General features: G+C 42.1%; 1 protein-coding gene across 3 annotated transcripts in view; it reads left to right on the top strand.

Moving 5' to 3' along the window:
- SCAP (SREBF chaperone) overlaps positions 1-21,760 on the top strand; it is a 654,188-nt gene that overhangs the window by 401,202 nt on the left and 231,226 nt on the right. For all 3 annotated transcript variants that reach the window (XM_085628619.1, XM_085628621.1, XM_085628620.1), the window contains exons 12-13: positions 2,859-3,077; positions 4,368-4,798. In XM_085628619.1, coding sequence (XP_085484745.1) covers positions 2,859-3,077; positions 4,368-4,798 — 650 coding nt within the window. The remainder of the gene's footprint in view (positions 1-2,858; positions 3,078-4,367; positions 4,799-21,760) is intronic.

The following is a 21,760-nucleotide window of genomic DNA, read 5'->3' as shown; positions in this document are numbered from 1 at the left end:
GGGAATATTTAGTGCATATGAAGATAAGAGATTCAATATAGTTGTCTGTGTTTATATAATAATGTTGACGATTTGGGGTGATTCGATGCATAACTTCCTTTCACAGGAAGCACATTCTCATATCTCTATTTAAAAGTACCATTTCAGAATAACGGAAGAGATATTACCTAATTTTAACAGCAGACAAGCCCCAAGATTCTAACTAGACAAAACTACAAACATGAAGAGATCTAGTTCAGGTTCAGTTTCACTGGATCACCTACGCTGTGAGCTTCCTTGTCGGCTGTAATCAGATGGAAAACATGCCATGTGGTAAAAATGAGGGGAATTTTTCTCCAGTTGGGTGTTCTTACATCGTTTCAATCATTGACCAAGCATAGCTTTCCTGGCTTTCTTCAAAGACGTCTGCATCCTGGAGCTTTGTAGGGTGCCAAATATGCGACCCCCACTCCCCTACCCTAACCTTTATTCACTAGTGGCCTCATTCAAATAGGAAACACAATTCACTCAAACTCTTGTCAACGCCATACCTTGTGCTTTACTGGCACCTGCACCTACAATTACTCTTTATGGTGATCTGATCACATTAGGTAAAAGTTGTGAGGATCCGGAAGCAAGTGCAAGGAAATTTACTTTTACTAGCTGTGGAAACAGGAATAGGAGGATTGACCGGGGTGGGAGGAGAGCGAGAGAAAGACACTGTAGCGTCGCATGCATTTGCGGTGCCATGTCTACATTGTTACAGCAATTTAATATTTCTCTTCTGGTCACACCACTAGGCCTGCAAGTCCCACATGTTAGTAAAATGTATCCCGGTTGTCGACTCTTCTAAAGTTGCATGCCTGATTATTTTCTCTGTTTCTGTAAGTCGTGAACAATCTACTATAAAACAATGGGAAAAGAGAAATAGAATTAGTCTGCCACATAATTTATTTTAGCATAAGCAACTTAAGATTTCGATAAGAGATGTTATATGTAGTATCTGAGATGATACATAGGTCAAAGTTTGGATTTCAAACATACAGTGGGAACTAACATTTTTGTTATGATAAAATAAGCTATTCTATGAATGGCGGGACAACATGTAGGCTGTGGACACCAACAACCATGAATAACTAAGGTTGGATATATGGCTTTAAAAAAACATACAGTAGGTGGTTATCCAGTTTGCATCTCTTGTTGTAATTGGTATTCTTTCAGTGAAATGTTAAACTTCATGAGTGAGTGTGAGGCCTGAATGACAGATTGTAGGGCATTCCTAGCAGAGTAGACCTAACAGGTGAAAGGCATGAAAGCTAAGGTGCAGAAGGGTGCTTGGGTGCAGTCGGAATGTTGTGAATAGCAGATACGATTATGTTCTGGTGAGTAGTGCGAAAAGATGTCTCCTATATTGCTGGAGGGCCAGGATGTCGATTGATTTGTGTTTTAGTATTTGTATTTTATATTAAGCGTTATGTTTTCCTCTTACTCATCCTATTTCCATGTGGTGGGAGGGAGGGGTGACTGGGGAGATTGAAAAAAGTTTGGGTTGTAGTAGTGTGAGGGTGACCAGTAGACAATTGCGGTAGTACATTCTGCCAAAAACTATTACTTAGTAAATGATTTTGCTGTATCTAATGAATAAAGGGAGCAGATCGTACGCATGTTAAGTAGGTGGAATTGTTCTGCTGTGGCTATGTTGGTGATGGAAGCCTCAGTCTTCAATGATAAAGAAAGCTACCACCGTTCTTAGCAGATGGTGGAAATTTTGTGAGTCGGTTTAAAGGAAATCCATTGAGTCATGGAGGTTGGTCCAGAGGAGGAAGGGAAGAATAGCCCTTAAGTTTTGGCAGAATATAGCATCAGTGACGGATAGCTGTGAGAGAGCGATTCATGCTTGAAGGTGAGGTGTGAATTTTGAAACAAAGAAGAAAATCTGTGCAGCATCAGCAGCATACACATGATATAAAATTGCAAAGGAGGAAATGATTTCACCATTATAGGTGGTGTACAAATAGAAAAGAGGCCCTAGGACTGTTCCCTGTGGGATAATTGGGTCCAGATATCTTTGTGTGCCAAGGGACTGTAAAGCAGCAGTCAGAGAGCTGAGGTAATCGTAGTGTGCAGTAGGCCAGTAATGCCAAGTAAGGGTGGTGAGGATAGAATTAAGGGATGGTCAGTCATATTGAAGGCAGGCAGCACATAGGTCTAGAAATATGCAGCTTGAGAGAGACAGTTGTGGTGAACAGAAGTGAAGAAATTAAATGTGTCAAAGCGGTGTCAGTGGAATGGAGACTGTGAAATCGTGATTGCGGGGGGTCGAGGAGGTTAGGTATTGTGAGAGTTGATTGGAGACATGTCTTTCTAGAATTCTGGGGAAGAAGGGAAGTGGTGATACCAAGTGATAGTTAGAGAGGAGTGTTCAGCTTGCTTTTGTTTTGGTAGTCTGGGCCACCAGTGATGTGAAGCATGTGGCATATGTACCTGGAAAAGATCAATGTTTTATGAACCGATAGGTAATAGGGACTGACGGTGTGCGCTATGGATTTGTAGTTTTATCTAGGGGAATATGTTTCACTTGTGAGTCTGAGAACTGTGAAAGGGAACCTTGGTGGGTGAGGGGTGTGGTGAGTTTGAAGGAGCTTGGAGGTGCGAGCACCGTATTCAGATCCTCTTGTAGCAAATTTTGATCAGTGGTGCTGTAGATTATCAGGTGCCTCAGCTAGAATTCTGAAAGTTGACTCACTGTTTTATTCCATTGCAGTACTCACCCTAATAAGTTTGTCACTGCTTGTGCCTTTTTCCATATAAGCATGTTAATGTTGATAACTTTGGAAATCAGCATAGTAGTAACAGACCTGTTCTGATTCAATTGTCAGCTTGCTGACCTGAACAAACGACTACCGGCTGAAGCCTGCATACCTCTCTCCAAGTCAACCAGAAGCCCCCAACGTTATGAGCGCCAGCCAGCTGTGAGGCCAGCATTAGCACACACCATCACGCTGCAGCCATCCTCTTTCCGCAACCTGCGCCTGCCTAAGAGGCTGCGGGTCATCTACTTTTTTGCCCGCACACGACTTGCACAGAGGATGATCATGGTGAGTCAACTGAGGAAAGGATAAAGACTATGATCATGTAGGGTCTGCGTAATGAATAGTTGTACGAATTGGCAAGGTGGTGCTGATTGTTTTCATCTGGCTCTAAAGACTGTTAATTTAACCTTAAATCACAGCCTGTTCTTTGATTGAGGAAGTGTGATTTGTGGTCTGAAAGTCAACTGAGTTTTTGCTATGGGGAACTCAAGTGTACGACTGACTAGAGGTGTTAAAACGGTCTCTGGCTACAAAGTTTCCAGCCTGGAAATGCTTTTCAAGTGTCCAGTCTTTATATAATGATTGACAGTGGTGACTGGCATTTTACTTACTTCCATATTTTAAAGATAAGGAAACCGAAAAATTTCACGATAAATTTGCCAACAATAACAAAGGTTTGTTTAACAGGAAAGTTCGGTTTACCTACCTACAGTTCCCCAAGCCTAATTAAGAATCTCACTTGTTGTGCAGTTAGACTAAGTTCACTTCCAGGTGACCCTGAGGTCTATTCTTGTCATTGGCTCATAATTGTATTGACTCTTGACTTCACAAATGCCTGCTCTGATACGTAAGCTAAGGAAAGTGTTTGCTCAGTACTCTGTCCTGAGAGCATGTTTTTCTCGTCTCCCCGTGATGCACTCTGGCTCACTGATATTGCAGTCCTATTCCGGGTGCTAACTGTGATTTTCCTCACCTGCATAGTTTTGTACATCCGTATTTGTAGACCCTTTCCCTTGTGAGTCACTGTTAGGCATAAGCATTCTCAAGACAGCGTTTGTTTGCTACACCCTGAAATCATGGTTTATTTCTAGTCAGACAGGACACGTTTAGTTCAAGACTAAGGTTCTGGAACTCTCCAGCTGGTGGATACGTAAGCCTGGAATCCTTCACCATTGCAATGTCAAAAATCAGCAGCTTACTCACTAGAAGAAATTCAGAAACCCCTTATTCAAAGCTATGAATCTAGACCGGTCTCGCAGCGGAGAGAAGTGTCTAAGACATTCTTTATTTTACCAACAGGCGGTTAAAGTTCTCTTCTATGGAAACTCAGATGTGGATGAAGCCTTCTGGAGTCCAGAAGCAAGATTGGAACGATTTTCCTTGCTAGAGGCCATAGCCTCAACTTCTGTTTTTTAATGCATTCTTTTGGCTTCCTCCTGACTATGCTGATTATTTTGTTACAGTTGTACTCTTTGAGATCTAAATGTAAAATGTTATAATTTTAGTTTAACAGAAAATAAGTTCTCCTGTAAGAAACGCATGGTTTTATGACTGGAATTTTTGTGTATCCCTTAGGTTGGGACTGTCATCTGGATTGGCATTCTTGTGTATACAGATCCAGCTGGTCTCCGCACCTACCTGGCAGCACAAGTTTCTGAACAGAGCCCTTTGGGTGAGACCGGGCTGCCACCTCTTCCTGTGCCCGTCCTTCCCTCTGGCGATGTCCAGAGTGTGCTTTCTGTCTTTCCGACAGGTGCTGCATCGCCCCTCGAAAACCAGTCCCAGCAGGAGAGTCTAGACTCCATCAAGGACCGGTTGGAAATGGGCACCAGAGTGTGGGGGGAGATTCCAGGGCTTCAGACAAGCCTAAAGGAAGTTGGCACACCAGAGCACAATGCCCATACTGAGGTGACTTGGGGAGCAGAAGATGAAGAGGTCTGGAGAAAGCTGTCGTTCCGTCATTGGCCCACGCTTTTTAGCTATTATAATATAACACTGGCCAAAAAGTAAGTTGTGCAGTACTGCAAGTAAGTAGAGAACACAAATAATGTTGTGTATCACTGTCTAATGGGCCTTTAGCATGGATTTCCATAATTATAATAATTGGAGTTTTATTAACTGCTGGATATTGCACTTCTGCCGTTCTTAAGCACTGTAAATATTATATGTTGTCATTGCCCAATTTATAGTACTCAGTTTACCTACCTACAGAATGATAGAAGGTTAAGTTTGCTTTGTCAAGATTCTAACTTATGACGTCTGGAACACTCCATCTTTTTTTAACAGCAGACTTTCAAGTCACTGACCCATCCTGCCAGTTTAGTGTTGGAGCTGTCCACTCAGACTAGTTTTGCCACATGATGTCGGAGCTTATGCCTCTCACATCATGAATACCAGGCTCAAGGATTTAACTTGATGGGCATATACCTTGCTACATGTACAATCTATTAAACTTTCAAATCAAGATGAGTTTTACACTCACACAGTGTCTCAATAATCAGTTTAGGATATCTGATAGAGACATCTAGCTGCAGTTTCCTTAACTTTTGAATTCTCCCCAGGCGTCAGACTGAATCCGGAAAAGAAGAAAATAAAAAACCTTTATCACCCATACAACCTAATTATAGGGACAATTAAAGAACATGGAAACTGAGAAAGAGTAATTAAGACTCTGTATCACTTCGCCTATCATGGATGCGCCTTAATGCCGAGTTGGCCTGAACCCCAAAAAGATGGGCGCAGTTAAAGGACATATCGACCACCTGGACAGCCTTAAAAAAAACCTGAAGTTCTTAACCATGCGCAACACCGTAGCGCCACTGTAGATGCCATGGCCTGGCCTACTGAATCAGTAGTATCCATGCCACATCTAATTATTAGCTTAGCTGCCTGATGGTCATCTCTAATCAGCTTCTCAATGTCAGAATGGAGGTTATCCAGAAGTGATGGCAACATAGTCTGCAAAGAATCCCACAAAGGATGGGAAAAATGCCCAAGACACAAGACGTGTTTGTGGACCTTAAAGCAGAACTAGCAGAAGAAAAGATGTGCTTGTCACATGCATCTTGACTCCTAGCCTCTATTCAACTGAGTCCTAGGTGAAGAATCCATATTCTGTGAAGCTGTAGCAGCCTGAACTATCAAACTACGAGTGGTAGGATGCCTGAGGAGACACACTGGGTCACCAGTAGCAGGCAGGTAAAGACCCTTTTGGAAGATGAAGACCAAGACCGTGAAGTCTCTGAGGACCGTGAAAAACATGACACCAGTAACTTCGTAAGGCGTTCCTTGAGCGCCTTGGCTGGCTGTACAACCTTGGTATTCATCAATCCTGACATTCAGCAGCAGCGCCAATAGATGTCGTGAAAAAACGTGTGCCCCCGTACTTATTCTTTTAACAAATTAAGCACTGAGTATTAATTTGAAAAACGTACTTCTAGCAAGCACAAATAAACATAATTATTCTTGTAGAAATAGGAAATTCTTGGGATTAGTTGTTTACCTTGTTGGAAATGTTAAATTGTTTATTAAAGAAAAATGGAAAGTAACTCTTAACTTACTTTTTGAATTAAATACAGTTCCAGATTTTTTTTAACCCCTTAAATGTTGAGGCCTCTCGCCCCTTCACCCTTCAATTTCGGAGACTTTATCTGATACGCGGATCAGTTGACCGTTAAGGATTCATACATTTTTTCCATCAAAGATATCCAGGCCAAATTTACATCCTCTTTCCCCTCATTGGCGACACTAAAGGTACCCAGAGTTTGTGGATTCCTCTGGAAGGCACCAGAAAAATGGGCAAAATATAGCAAATTATTCATTTTTGAAAGATAGGGGGAAAAGTGCTGTGCTGCATAGTTTTTTTTTTCTAAAAAGAAAATGGCATGAACAAAAGATCAGCAGTGCTAAAATTGCCCTTGCACAAGCTTTCAGGAACAGGCAGAGAGGTCAAAAAATATAAAGATATTTTTTCACTACAGTTTTTGCACTTTTTAAGTGGTAGTCAGAATTCCTATTGGTTTTTTTTATACAGTTTTACATTTCTGAAGAATATACAAAATTCATCAAGGGGTTATTTATGTTTGTTTCTTGGTTTTCCCAAATTAACTATTGAAGTCAGAAACTAATGAAAGTAAGTAGGGGGTAAAAAGAAATAGCTAAAAAACGAGAGTAATATAGCTTTAGCTAGCCAATCAGAATCTTTATATCGTGTTTGTTGGTTGTCTGTAAAACAATCTCAACTGATCACCAGCTTATAATGATTTTTATTGAATACTGATCAAGGCTCAATTTATGTGGTAACATCTAATGAAAGAAAACTAAGTATAAAGGAAAGCCAGGCTATTTTAATTGTGCCCAAGTGTCTAAATTTAGAAATGGTTATTCTTACAACTGTGATATTGGGGTTAAGTTCCACACTTCTCTGGATAAATATGGTACTCCACTTCTGTTGGTGGGCCTATTACCCGTGACAAGAAGGGCCCAAATTTCAACATGTGGACACCAAGAATTTTCCTTTCCTTTCCTTTGATATTAATTATTTCCTGTCATGTGGATTGGAGTGGTATTTCTGAAAACTAGTCATCTGAGTAATGTGGCTTGCATCATTCGCTTCTAGACAAGAGAGAGGGGCCTCACAAACTAAGGGGACATAGCACCATATAAGAAGTTCAATGCTTGCAGGGCTTTTTTGGGTAAGGAAAAATCAATTCCCCCCCCTTGAGGAAAGTAATACTTTTTATCTTTAAAACAGTGACTCCACAATCTTTGCTCATACCACTAAGAACTACATCCATAAATCCGTACCAAGACAATGTCAAGTTTGCATAGAGTTTTAATTTCTCATAAAATCCTACTCAGGTGTTCAAAGAATACTTATGTGCGTCATTTTACAGTAAAGGTTCCACACTTCCTCATTGAGTTCTAAAAGAATAAAATTACAATCTGGAAAGACCCCACAATATTGAGTTTTCACTGTGCAGGTATTGACCCCCTCCCCACAATACGGCACGGAAGATTGTGGAGTGACTGTTTGAAGATAAAAGGTTGGTTTCCTAATTTGGTTCCTCCAGGTTGAATTGATTTTATTGCATCAATATCACCATTTTTCCTTACACAAAACGCCCTGCAAACATTAAACTTAAACAAAACAAAAAAAAGATTTTTGCGCACATTTCTATGGGGAAGTTTTGGAATCTGCAGGTTCAACAAAAGTCCTACCATACAGCTTTGACACACTCCTCTGGATAAAAACTATATCCCACTTGTGAGGGAGGGCCTATTATGAGTGACACCAAAGGCCACAAAATGCAACTTGAAGACACCAAGATTTTTCCATTTCAATATTTTGGGCCATGTTGGTAGCTGTGGTATTTGGGCTCAAGATTGGTCTGAACCCAGGAATTCCTACCAACCCCAAACTTTCTGAAAACTATTCACCTGAGGAAGTCCTGGGTAGTGTGGCTTTCGTGGATCCCATCACTTTTTCTTACCCAGAATTCATGCAAGTATTAAACTTTAGTCAAAACTACTAGTTTTTCTTTACATTTCTATGCGGGGAAAGGTATAGAATGGGTGGGGATCAACGTACATCATACCGTCCAGAAATTCCACACTTTGCCCAATAAAAAGAACATTACTCCACTTGTGTGCCATCCTATTTTAACAGATAGATTCTGATGGATACTTCTAACTGCAGATTTCTCACATTCAGAATATACCAGGCGCTAGATTGAATCCGGAAGATTTAATGAGCATTGCTCCAGGAGGTGGCGCTGTGCAGCTCCACGCTGACTTTGTTCAACCCCCAAAGATTGAGCCACATATAAGTGCCACCCCTGCATGTCAGCTCCTTTCCTTCTGTCCCTAAGCATGCAAATCCAGAGCTTGTGCACACTTTTTCCTTGTCATTTAATGAGTTTTTTCTCAAAACTTGCGTTTCTCCAGTGTGAAAAGGAACTATGTCCCGTCCTAAAACTATGGGATTTAAACTTTGTCTGAGCTGTTGCAAACAAATGTCTTCGACAACTCCCAGAGATATGCCGCTGGTATTTGGATGCTGGCATGACGACTCCTAAGACCTGCTAGGAGTGTGCCCTTATCAGGCCTCGAAATATCTACTTGCCCACACTCAAAGGGGAGTCAGATTTTATCAGGGCAAGCTGTTTTAGAGCCTACTGACCCGTGAGCTGATGAACAGGTTTTCTATTCTCCCAAAATGAATGGGCAATAAAGATGCCTTTAAATCTTGTTTTTATCTTGTCACATTTGCTTTTCGTTTAGAGAAAGCGGTCAAATGGCATCTTATGTCTTACAATTTGCAGTCAGGAAAAGAAAAGTAAACACAACCTCCAGCAGAAAATAAGCAGCAGTTGGAGTATTTTGTAAAGTGAACTGTCTGACAATCGTGAAAAGAAAGGCTGTACGTTGTCAGTTTTTCTTTAACACACATCATATTAATAGCTTGTAAATTAACTTTTCAAACACTTCAAAATATGCTTTGATAGTTATTAAAACACTCTTTTTGTAATTCTCTGTGATTAAGGTTTTTTGTTGTTGTGTTTTTTTAATAGGACGGAAACATATCAGAACACTACCTGGTAATGTGCAAATGATAAACATTTATTTAGCAATATATTTATTAAAAGTGAGTTTTTAAACATTAACTGACCAACATTCCTGTCCCCACTCTGATGACAATGCCGTTAGTGAACTAAGAAGCAGGCCGGGGGTGGTTTGTACCTTATATGTGGGCTAGATTCTTATTATACATTCTTATTATACATGGAGCAAAAGTTGAGTCTGTTCAATCAAACAAAATATTTTATATACATCAGAAATGCTGAACTTTCCTATTAGAAGGTGCTCTCATATGTAATAACAAAGAAAATGGTGGCTCTATAAAAAAAAAAAAATTACTAAAATAACATAATTTGAGACCAGATTACGGGTCAAGTGCATTACAGTTAGATCGAGTAGATTATTCAAATCACTAGACCTGCAGGTCAAGTAACATTTTATGATTTTCGGGCCTGCTTATGAATCAGAAGGCGATCAAAGTTATGAAAGTGCAGCTTCCCCTCGAACTGGAGGGTATTAACCTATTCCCGCTCTCAGAGCTGTTCCTTCCACAGGTCCTCTTTGCAGTCCAAGTCTTCTGGTAAGTGGAAGTCAAAGTGGATGAATGCGAAGGCGAAGTAGGGATCGTCCGTCCCACCACTGTGAGCCAGAGAAGCTGAGAGGACTTCAGGGTGCCTCTCAGTCTGTTTCTCAGTACCCCATTGATGAGGCAATTCCGCAACTGATCCTGATAACTCCTTACGTTTCTGGGGCCCTCTGCGACATCACAATAGATTGATGCCTTTAAAACTGTCTGGTTGCAAATCTTTGGCCCTATCCCATCTCCCTGTTGCATACCTTTGGGCCAAAGTATCCATAGAGGCCTAAAGCCTGGTTACTGCTGGCGAATCTGTGCTCCATGCAGTCTATGCTTCCTGAACCGTCCCCGATTCTGCTCCCATGTCTGAGCCAGCTTCCAACCCAGTACCACAATCCACGCCAGTCCCTTTGACCTTGAAACCAACCCCAACATCACTGGCACCAAAGAAAGACCTTGTTCCAAAAATCTTATCTGACTCTGAACCAAATTAGTCTCCACCCCAACAAAGGTTATGTCCTGAAGCTCTTCCAACACACCCAGTCCCGCCCTGAAGCCTAGACCACTCTGTGAATGGTGTTGGTGAAGCTTGCAGGCAATAGCTACCACACTGCTGGAGAAAATAAATTAAGATGGTGGACACACCTGGCTAGTGCCCCAGTGGATATTTAATGAATGTGAGAGCATGTTATTAGCTCTGTGTTTCGCAGTGTGTTGTGTTTTGGGCAGTTTCAGCCATTTGTTGACTATGGGGCCAATACCCATCCTTTGTATGATCTAGAAGAGGTAGTCCGATTCGATGGAGTCAAATGCTTTAGCTGCATCTAATAGAGCTGCAGATGCCCGTATCTTTGGGTTTAGGTGGTGTGTAAGTGCAAACATAGTGCAAAGGCAATGTGGTGTGGATCTTCCAGAAATGAACTCTGATTGTTCTGGAAGTATTATAGCTGTAATCAGAGGTAGTAGTTGCTTTGCCAGTAATTTTGTCAGTCAGTCAGTCAAATTCACTTTATTCGGTTAATTAAAACCATAAAAGCATACTACAAAAAATACAGTAAAAATACTAAAAAAATTGTTACAAAATCACATTCATCACAGAATACGAATGTCAAGATCTAAATCATCAATATACACATAACAATTTAATGAGATTTCTAAAAGGAATTCTCATTATTAACAATTCTTCCTTTTCTCCTTAATCTGACAGCAGCGGTCAAAAAGCTAACTGTATTAAAAATTTCCCAAACGTTGTTCAACATTTGTAAATATATAAAAGCTGGTCTAGCCTGGGTAAATCCTTTTCCTTTTAAAATGGGTAAAATTAACCGGTATCGGATGTGCAAAAAATGGTCACAAAATAATACAAAGTGCATTGAGTTCTGTGTGGAAAAATTATCGCAAGTACATACATTCAAATCCTCCAGCTTTATCCATCCCATTGGTTCAGCAAGGAGCAAATGTAATTGATTCAATCTGAATCTCACCAGAAGAAAACGATGATGCTAATTTGTAACTAAAGTTAAATATGGCTCAATCGTTTGTGATGTCCATAACAACTGGTGTGCCCGCACAAGGGGTTTCCTTAATTTCCTATCGATTTGTGATTACTGCACATACGTGCTTTTAACCCAGAGCATGCCTGCCTTTAGGAGTTTATCCGGGAGCTATATAGCTCAGGTCTCCCCAAATAAGATGCAATCCTTTTAACATAATTTAACCACGGGATACGACTAGCTAAATCAAGAGTTAAACAATCGCAAATAATTTCGCAGTTCCTCTCAAGCTCCGGGTTTTTCCAAATACCTATCCATTTAAGTAAAGGAGCCATTCCTATGATGTCTGATATGAAACCTATACCCATTTCTTGGTGTATGATATAGGTAGATGTTGATTGCGGCACGGATAGCAAATTTCTTAGAAATGTATTTTCCATTATTTGGACATCACTGGCATCTCTGTATCCCCAGAGATCGAAACCATAGCTAGCTATAGCAAGGCATTTAGCCCTGTAGATATTTAACATAGCATGCATAGGTTTCGATCCCAATCTGCGGGCGAAATCTAGGACTGCAATGGTTGATCTGGCCATTACTTTTCTTTTGGCTTTTATTTGTGTGATCCATGTGCCCTTTTCATCAAATAATATTCCTAAATATAAAAACGACGCCACCCGTGTTAGTTCATTCCCTTCACCGTAATGGGTCTTACATTTCTTAGGCTTTACCCCCATAATCATAATGTGAGACTTAGAGAAATTAACATCTAAGTCCAAAGACTTCATAAAAGTGGCAAAGGTTGTTAAAAGATGCTGTAGGCCGTTCTGGCTAATAAAGCAGTGTCATCCGCGTATAGGAGAGCCGGAATTAATCGCTCTCCTACACGGGGAATGTTCAAACTAGCACCCCCTAAAACTGATTAAAGGTTATTAATATATAGGGTGAATAGAAGTGGGGCTAAAATGCAACCCTGTCTCACTCCTTTGATAATACGGATGCTACGTGTTAGGTTGCCTTTTTGGTCAAATCTCAATGTGGCTCTAAGATCTTGATGCAGATCCACCAAAAAGTTTACAATATTTTCATCCAATCCTAACTTCAGTAGCAGATGCCATTACTTGGATCTATTAACACGGTCGAAGGCCGATGAAAGATCCATAAATGCCAAATGGAGTGAGCCGTTCTTCGCGATCATGTATTTCCCAGATAATAGAAGCAGATTTAGGCACTGGTCCGTAGTACCTCTCCCTTTCCTAAATCCATACTGTAGATTTGAAAGGATGCTAGAGTCATTTAGCCACCCTGTGAGTTTGACCAAAACCACTCTGCCTAAAACCTTCACGGCTGAGTCTATCAAAGAAATTGTGAAAACAACAAAAGAGTGTCCCTTCTTAAGAGAAGAGCGAGCACAAAGAATCAAATTTGATTCTTTAGAAAGCCCTCACTCACCAACCTAGTTGGTGACATGCTTCATCATTGGGCTCCACCAGGAAGGTCGAGTACCTCCCCGGTGTGCTTCGACGCCAGAATTAATGCAGAGCTGGTTCGTTGTTGTGTGTTTTTCTACGTGTTAGTGAAGGTGAAGTGAATTTAAAAGTGTCTGGGTTTTGTCCAAAAATAATGTTATTCGTTGGCCAACCAGGCACGGTTAAAAAATGGAGTGAGCGATTTTGATGCTGGATAGATGTCTCAGCTTTGTCTCACTGTGGGTGATCTATGTCTCACTGTGGGTGGTCAACATGTTTCTGCCTGTATGTTACGACTAGCTAGGCATTCTTCAGGACCAGTGCATAAACCCCGGCGGTATGAGCGCGCTAAGGCTCACCCTGACCTGGGGGATCATGAATGTGAAAAAAACAGGAAAAAAGATTTAAAACCTGCTGTTCCAGAGGGAACCTGATCCTTGTAGGAACCCTGCAGTTATCTGAGAGGGAGAAAACAGACACACAAAGACATACACAAATATTAAAAGTCATGCAGTCACAAGGCGTATGTTGTTTCAAACTTTCTTGTGCACTCATGCTCTTCTCAATGTGCACAGTAGCTATATCTCAAGTAGCTATGGTGTGGTATATTGAGATATGGTTGTGCACATAGTATTCACATTAAAGATCATGGTGGTGACAGATTTCACACTTAATGTGATGGTACCAAATTTATATAGCGCTATTACACCTGCACGCCTCCTCGGGCGTTGAGTGGTATGGGTGTGTCAATATCACACACGCTAACGTGACTTTCAAGAACTCGCCTTGTGTAGTGTGGCAGGTGGTTGAAAGCACAGAGATATACCTGAAAGGGTAAGTAAGCTCTTACATGTGGAGTTTTCATTAATCACTCCATGGGTCTTGGGAGGGGGGTGGTGGATAGTAGGCACTCCCTGTGGGGAGAAAACGGGAAAGAAAAGAAACGTGGGAAATCACATTAGTGATCCCACTGTTTAAACAAATAACTTATCTGTATTGTCGTGTAGTCGCCAGACTATGTTAACTACCTTCCTCCTCTGGATCAATACCCTAGATCATAACCTGAAATTCACCCACACCTGTAACCAACAGGAGGTGGTTTTCCTAGAAGTAGTTATCTCAAAATCTAATGGGGGCCTCATCACCAAGACGCACTACAAACCGACTGCGAAGAACAACCTGCTGGAATTTTCCAGCTTCCATCCCAGGCCCCTCTGGGAAAATTTACCATACGGCCAATTCCTACAGCTTAGGAGGAATTGCAGTAACCTGGCAGATTTCCACCACCAATTAGCTGACCTCACCACCAGATTAAAAAATTGCGGATACCCCGAAAGAATCCTGAATAAGAGTTACAAGAGCGCGGAACCAACCTAGGGAAGCCCTCCTTGAGGGCAACCCCAAAGAAAAGCAAGAAATCCCTCTCACTTGTGTAACCACATACAGTACTGCATCCACCACAGTCAAGAAAGTAATCAACAAACACTGGAGGATTCTCACTAGCAACAACAGGACTTGGGAGAAACCCCTCTTTTCATTCAGAAAGGGCCGTAGCCTTAGGGACTCCCTAGTACATACACGACCCCGGGTCCAAGAAATCATCGAGACCCCCTCTGTGACTGTAGCTTGGGGTCTACCGAGAGTAGTGGGCCATTGTCCCTGCACTAACTGTAGCGTTTGCCACCTAACTATGCCCACAAAGACCCTTGACCTTGAACCAGGAAAAATCTGGTCACAACGCACCCACACCAACTGCAACTCCACTAACGTGGTTTATCTGATCACGTGCCCCTGTGGCCTGCGTTATGTAAGGATGACCACACGAAAAGTGAAACAACGTGTGTGCGAACACAGGAGTAACATGTGGGAGGATCACGTCCAAACTCAGTGAACATTACATACAACAGAATCATATCACTAATGACCTGAAGTGGACTGTTATTGAACATGTGAACACAAGTAGAAATATCCAGCAGTCTCTATTTGAGAAAGAACAGAGGTGGGTCTACCAACAAAAATGGGTTCAACGATAACATCCCTTGGGGCACTGTCTTAAGAGGATTGAGACACACCTTCTTTGACTTTGGTATAAGCCCTGTATGACCAAACTAAGCACTCATGCACAGTCCTTTTCCCCATGACTTCGAGATGCTGTAAGCACAACTCCATTCCAGTTCTCCCCACTACAAAGACCACCACCGCTCAAGTATTCCAGAACCAGTCCTAACATAATTCTGTGAACCATATTCTACCCTCCATGGGGCACTGTACTAAGTGGACAGAAACACCCCCCGCTGATTTTGACATATGCCAGTTGTGACTAAAACCTAGCACATATGCAAAGCTGTTTTCCCTATGACTACTAGATATTGTGATTATACTTTTTATTCCATGAGTTCCTCGCACCCCACTACTAGGGTGCATGGGACGCGTTACATACCACTGCTGAATCATTCCCGAACTAGCTTTTCACGCAGTAATCATTGCCAACGCGCTTTGACTAGTAATAAATTCGATTAACAATCTAAATTATTACATTGACAATAGACAGTCTGTACGCCTGTTCTATGAAACCTTTTCTTTCCCATTCACGTAAAAGAATCCGTTTTCTCACAAACGATACATCGCCAATAGACTATGGATTAGTTCCCACAACACAACACGTTTGTCAATAAAACTTTGTTGATGAAATTCAATGGGCACGATGGAGGTCAGCGTTCTAGTTGAACGCATGACGTTTAGAATCACATGACTCCAGTACTCGCCGCCTATTGGCCGGCTAACTAACCACATACGGAATGACGTTGGCCCAGTGACACACCCCCCGCCCATCCGGGATGCGGACACGATCCCGGTGAGCTCCCTTTCAGTTGCCATTAAAGAATCCGGGGACATGACATTACCATCGACGGCGTCCGGTTACAGAGGGAGTGTACAGGTACCGAGCGGGTGCCTGGCTTTGCTGGCGTGAGTAGAATCTGGCGACTACACGACAATACAGATAAGTTATTTGTTTAAACAGTGGGATCACTAATGTGATTTCCAACGTTTCTTTTCTTTCCTGTTTTCTCCCCACAGGGTGTGCCTACTTGCCGCCACCCCCCTCCCGAGACCCATGGAGTGATTAATGAACACTCCACATGTAAGAGAGCTTACTTACCCGTTCAGGGATATCTCTGTGCTTTCAACCACCTGCCACACTACACAAGGCGAGTTCTTGAAAGTCACGTTAGCGTGTGTGATATTGACACACCCATACCACTCAACGCCCGGCATGCAGGTGTAATAGCGCTATATAAATTCGGTACCATCACATTAAGCGTGGAATCTGTCACCACCACGATCTTTAATATGAATACTATGTGCACAACCATATCTCACTATACCACACCATAGCTACGTGAGATATAGCTACTATGCAGATTGAAAAGAGCATGAGTGCACGAGAAAGTTTGAAACAACATACGCCTTGTGACTGCATGACTTTTAATATTTGTGTATGTCTTTGTGTGTCTGTTTTTTCCCTTTCAGATAACTGCAGGGTTCCTACAAGGATCAGGTTCCCTCAGGAACAGCAGGTTTTAAATCTTTTTTCCTGTTTTTTTCACATTCATGACTCCCAGGTCAGGGTGAGCCTTAGCGCGCTCATACCGCCGGGGATTATGCACTGGTCCTGAAGAATGCCTAGCTAGTCGCAACATACAGGCAGAAACATGTTGACCACCCACAGTGAGACATAGATCACCCACAGTGAGACATAGCTGAGACACCTATCCAGCATCAAAATCGCTCACTCGATTTTTTAACCGTGCCTGGTTGGCCAACGAATAAAATTATTTTTGGACACAACCCAGACACTTTTAAATTCACTTCACCTTCACTAGCACGTAGAAAAACACACAACAACGAACCAGCTCCGCAGTAATTCTGGTGTCGAAGCACACCGGGGAGGTACTCGACCTTCCTGGTGGAGCCCAATGATGGTTTTTGAAAAGAAGGGGACCCCTACATAACCAATAGACTTGCTATACGTAGGGACAAACCACATTAGGTAATGGAAACTATAGCAAGCTTCAATATCAAATGCCAAAATATTCTAGGTATGTGCTAAATGCAACCACTAGTTATAAGTTATACATAAATCAAAAATACATAATTATTATGAAAAAATAATTTTATTTATTTTCAATTTCCATTTTTTGTTTTTCTAAATTCATTTTAAATCATTTGATTAAAGAAGATATGCAGTGACAATAAATATTAACAAAAAACAATATATAAAATCATATTCATTAAACAATTCAACAATTAGAATACATAAGGATGAATATATAGTTGATGAACAGTTGATACAGGCAGTGCGGTAGATGTGAGCCCAATGATGAAGCATGTCACCAACTAGGTTGGTGAGTGAGGGCTTTCTAAAGAATCAAATGTGATTCTTTTTGCTCGCTCTTCTCTTAAGAAGGCACACTCTTTTGTTGTTTTGACTATTTCCTCTGGGCCCCTTATATACAAAAAATCCCCCTCTCTCTCGTTGTTTGATGATATCAAAGAAATTGGCCTATAGCAACGCGGGTCACTTCTGTTCTACTATTACTTATTGTGACCAGTATTGTGGTAAACCAACTTCACACGCTTTATTAGCAAGGTCTGCAGGAACCCTGTCCGGGCCGGGAGCTTTATTTTTTGTCATTTGGGCTATGGCCACTGCTATTTCCTTATCTGTAAAAGTTAAGGAATATTTCTTGCCCACATTAATGGGACTCCTTGGTTCGGTTTCATCCTGGTCTCCATATATGACCTTAAAATGATTAAACCAATCCTCTTCAGGGATATTACACTTCAATAAGCTACCCTTATTATCAGAGAAGAATGGTCTGTTTACAACATTCCAGAACTTGGCGCTGTTCTTTATTACGTCAGTTGACATTAGCTCATTAAAAGCATCATTTTTAATATCCGTCATACGGGTATTTATTGCCAACGTATAATCTTTCCTGCGGGCAGCTATGAGACTCCTATCTTGTGGTCTGTTTTTTAAAGCAGCCTTTAATTTTTGATGCACCACTGAACACCTATGGTCAAACCACCTCTCTCCTGTATTTGGGTATTCCTTACGGGTATACAACAGGTCATTTGCTACCTGTATACACATTTTACCAAAGGCAGTTAAAATCCCATTTTCTCTAGCCCCACTGTCGCAACATAGCTCTATTTCTGGCCCTACGTTTGTAACTAGATCATTACAAAAATCTTCCGGGATGACCATACACCATTTCAATCTCCGGCCCTGATCTGTGTTCATAATTACTGCTGTGGGTGCCCATTTATTGCCTTCCGATTTACGGCCAATACCCCCACCCCCCCCATATCAAATGTATGGGATTGTGGTCACTAAATTGTGACCACATAGCCGTATGGTCTTTAACATATAGTTCAAGGGCAGTATTTATAAAAATATAGTCAATGGTCGTATGGCTGCCCCTTCCTTTAAAGGATGGAATGACGTCCATATCACATAGATTAGTTGGATATGAAAGACCCAGATCTGCTATGGTTTGCTCCAGAAATTCACCTTGTGATGTATGTTCAAAATGTATCTCTGGGAACCTAACAGGCCCTAAACTATCAGAGACAGAGCAGCTCTTATAACATAAATGTATATTAAAATCCCCTAAAATGACAACCGAATAAGGTGTAGATTGTTTCTCCTTATAACCCTCTAAGTAGGTTTTAAGGCTAGACAAATGTTCAGTGACTGTATTTCTATCGAATGAATTATAAAAATTAACAATTGAAACTTTGATTGAGTATACAGGTATAATTTCAACAACTAGACAGTTTACTAGTCCTGTTTCTAGTTTAGGATGACTCCCTGTAACCTTTAAAGAGATTAAGGTGATCAAACCCCCTTTCGGTCTTCCCATAACAGATGGTCTAGCAGGTTCAAAGTAAGTAGTAAAGCCGTCTAACCAAAGAGTACTATCCACTTCCCATGATTCCTGAAGCCCAACAATGTCATAATCTTTTAGAAAAGTAATCCAATTAACATCGTCCATTTTATTTCTTAACCCAGCAATATTCAGCTAAGTATTTTTACTAGTCCAACTTCATAGCTTTGCCAGTAATTTTGTCAATATTTTATTATTGCAGTTGATTAATCAAAGGGATCTATGTGAACCACAACTGGTAAGGTTTTTCTGGGTTAGCTAATGTAATCAACAAGGCCTCTATTCAGTGTGCCTGAAAGCATGCCCTTTTAAAATGCTTCCTGATATACTCTAAATAGCTGGGGCACCAAAAGCACTGCATATCCCATATAAAATTGCACTCACACGCTAATACTGCCAGGAGCTTTACATTTCGGCATGCTTCGTATCTTGTCTTTTATCTCTGTGACAGTGATAGGGTGTGTTAAGTATTCTCAATGAGTGTTAGTAAGCCGGGCTAACGCTACATCCTGTAAATATACACAAACCCGTTCCACATTTGGGCCACAGGCAGACCTATAAAGGCTCAAATAGTGTTCTTCAAACATTTCCAGAGTGACCATTGAGTTGAAAATACTGGTGTCAGCCGACGTGTTAAGCTGCTATCACCCTCTGTGCCCATGGCCTAAGTATCATGGAGATCTGCTGGGCCTAACCCCTTTACTGCATCTGTGGGTAACATGGAATTTGCTCAGGAAGTGAATGTTTGTGTGGCTGTAGATATACATGCTATGCATACTCCTCCTACCCAGTGTTGGGCTTGGAATGTTGCAACTTGTTTTTTCTTCAAAGAAGTCTATTAAGTCATGAGGTCTCCATAACTCCTACTCGGTCTGTGAACAGGCATGAACACCGACTCCATTGTTAGATTGTTTTTCTCCGCTGGTTTGGACGTGTGTTGAAGTTGATCCCGGAATCAACACCTTCAACGCTTAACCTCATGGACCCCTGGAGTGTCGTTTCCCATCCCATCTAGCCTGGTGCTCACTCCATCATTCTCCTCTTATTCACTCCACCGCTCTGGGCATAGTTGTCAAAGACCGGACCAATAGACCCTCAAAGCACCCCTGCCATTCGTGGTCATACATATGCCTTATTGTTGCCATAGAATGAAGGCGTGCAGAGGGTGATGGAACTCAAAGTAACCCTGGGCACGAGGAATGACACCGCTGCAATTCCTGTTTGATCTTCAGGAGCAATAATGCCCTTCGGCAGTGCAGAGACACAGCATGATCTTTCTATTATCAACGGAGACACAGGACATCTTCGCTGAAGCAAACCTGCTCGCTGTCGAAGAGTAGGAATTTGGTGAGTGTCCCGCTGTACCGGTTCATCAACCCTACCCACACATCATTGAATCAGATTCCTCTAAGCCCGAAAAGGAGAAAGTCCAAGAGGAGGAATTGGTGCTCGAAGATGCCTTGTCTACCTCAGTCAACCCTAGACCTCATTCCAAGACCACATCAAGACGTGGGATCACGATCGAGACCTACACCTCTAAATAGATTTCCAAGACACAAAAGCGGCCAAGCGTGGAAGCTGAGCACTACCCCCTCTGGGATCAAGCCTTGTGCATAAGCCACTGCCACCTCTGGGTATACCGCTGTACCGGTCGGCACAGAGTCAAGGTATCAGATAAGAGATAGGACCCAGCCAAGAGCGTCACCTGCACTTCCATCGGACCTCGAGTACGAGACTACACATGTGCTGAACCTTCAAAGCAGACAACTCCGTCAAGGTTGAAAGCGACTTCAATGCTGAAACAAACATCAACTCTTGTGACAGTTGATATTCGACTCTGAGGAGATGCCCTTCCTTGAGAAGCTCCAAAGGGAGCTGTATGAAAGGCAGTATTGCATAATTATTGCCCCCAATACAGGCAAGATCCCTGTCTTTGTGAAGACTTTGCTCAAGAACTGGACACTCTTCTGCAACCCTCCTCCACCACCACCACTAGCTACACCACCACCTCCACCTCCTCCACTTCCTGCAACTTCCCCTCAGGTGTCACCGTAGTCCAACTCAGAAACTTTCCAGCAGAGGAATTTAGTGCACCAGTCTACGCACACCCTACGGAAGATCTTTGTGAAGACTACACTGTGGATACTCCTGGGGACCCTGACAGTGACCATGTACCTGATAGGTCTCCGCAAATGGACACCACCTCTGCTTTCCATAGTGTTATCTTATGTACGATAGCCTACCACAAGGGTGACATGCAAGTCACCTCTTCAGATGACTTCCTGGTATAGACTCTCTAGAACAGAGAGTTCCTCCGGTTTCTCCCTATGCTGAAGAATACGATAAGATCAGCCCATAGAATTTTAGAGAGCCTGTGAAATCACAGGTGGTAACACCCAGGATTGAGAAAATGTTGAGCCTGTACCATCTGATCTCCTCTATATAAGAAGTCCTGTTCCTCCAGACTCCCTGGTCATTTCCACCGCACGGAACACAGCAGATGAAGCCCTACCTCCAGGCAGTGCCCCTATCCTGATAAGGAGAGTAAGTGCATTGATGCATCTGACAAGAGGGTAGCGGTTGGTGGCGCCACACACTGGTGCATCAGCAGTTCTGGTGCCGCCTGTCTCACTACGTCCGGGCCCAAATGGGAAGAACATCTCCCTGACCAATTCCGTAAGAAGGGAGAAGAGATCGTGGAGGAGGGAAAGCCATATCCAACACTGCTATTTGGTGCGCGTTAGATTCTTCTGATACAGCAGTGAACACCTCAGTGATCCTTCACTGCCACTCTTAGATGTGTGTCTCTGGCTTCAAGACAGAAGTCCAGCAACATCCCATCATCCTGCCCTTCAATGGAGAACACGTGTTCGGTTTGCATGTTGAAGAGATGTTG

This window comes from Triturus cristatus, chromosome 10, assembly GCF_964204655.1.
Source record: "Triturus cristatus chromosome 10, aTriCri1.1, whole genome shotgun sequence".
Classification (NCBI taxonomy): domain Eukaryota; kingdom Metazoa; phylum Chordata; class Amphibia; order Caudata; family Salamandridae; genus Triturus; species Triturus cristatus.
Note: the sequence above shows the minus strand (reverse complement) of the source record. Positions and strands in the feature narration are given on the sequence as shown.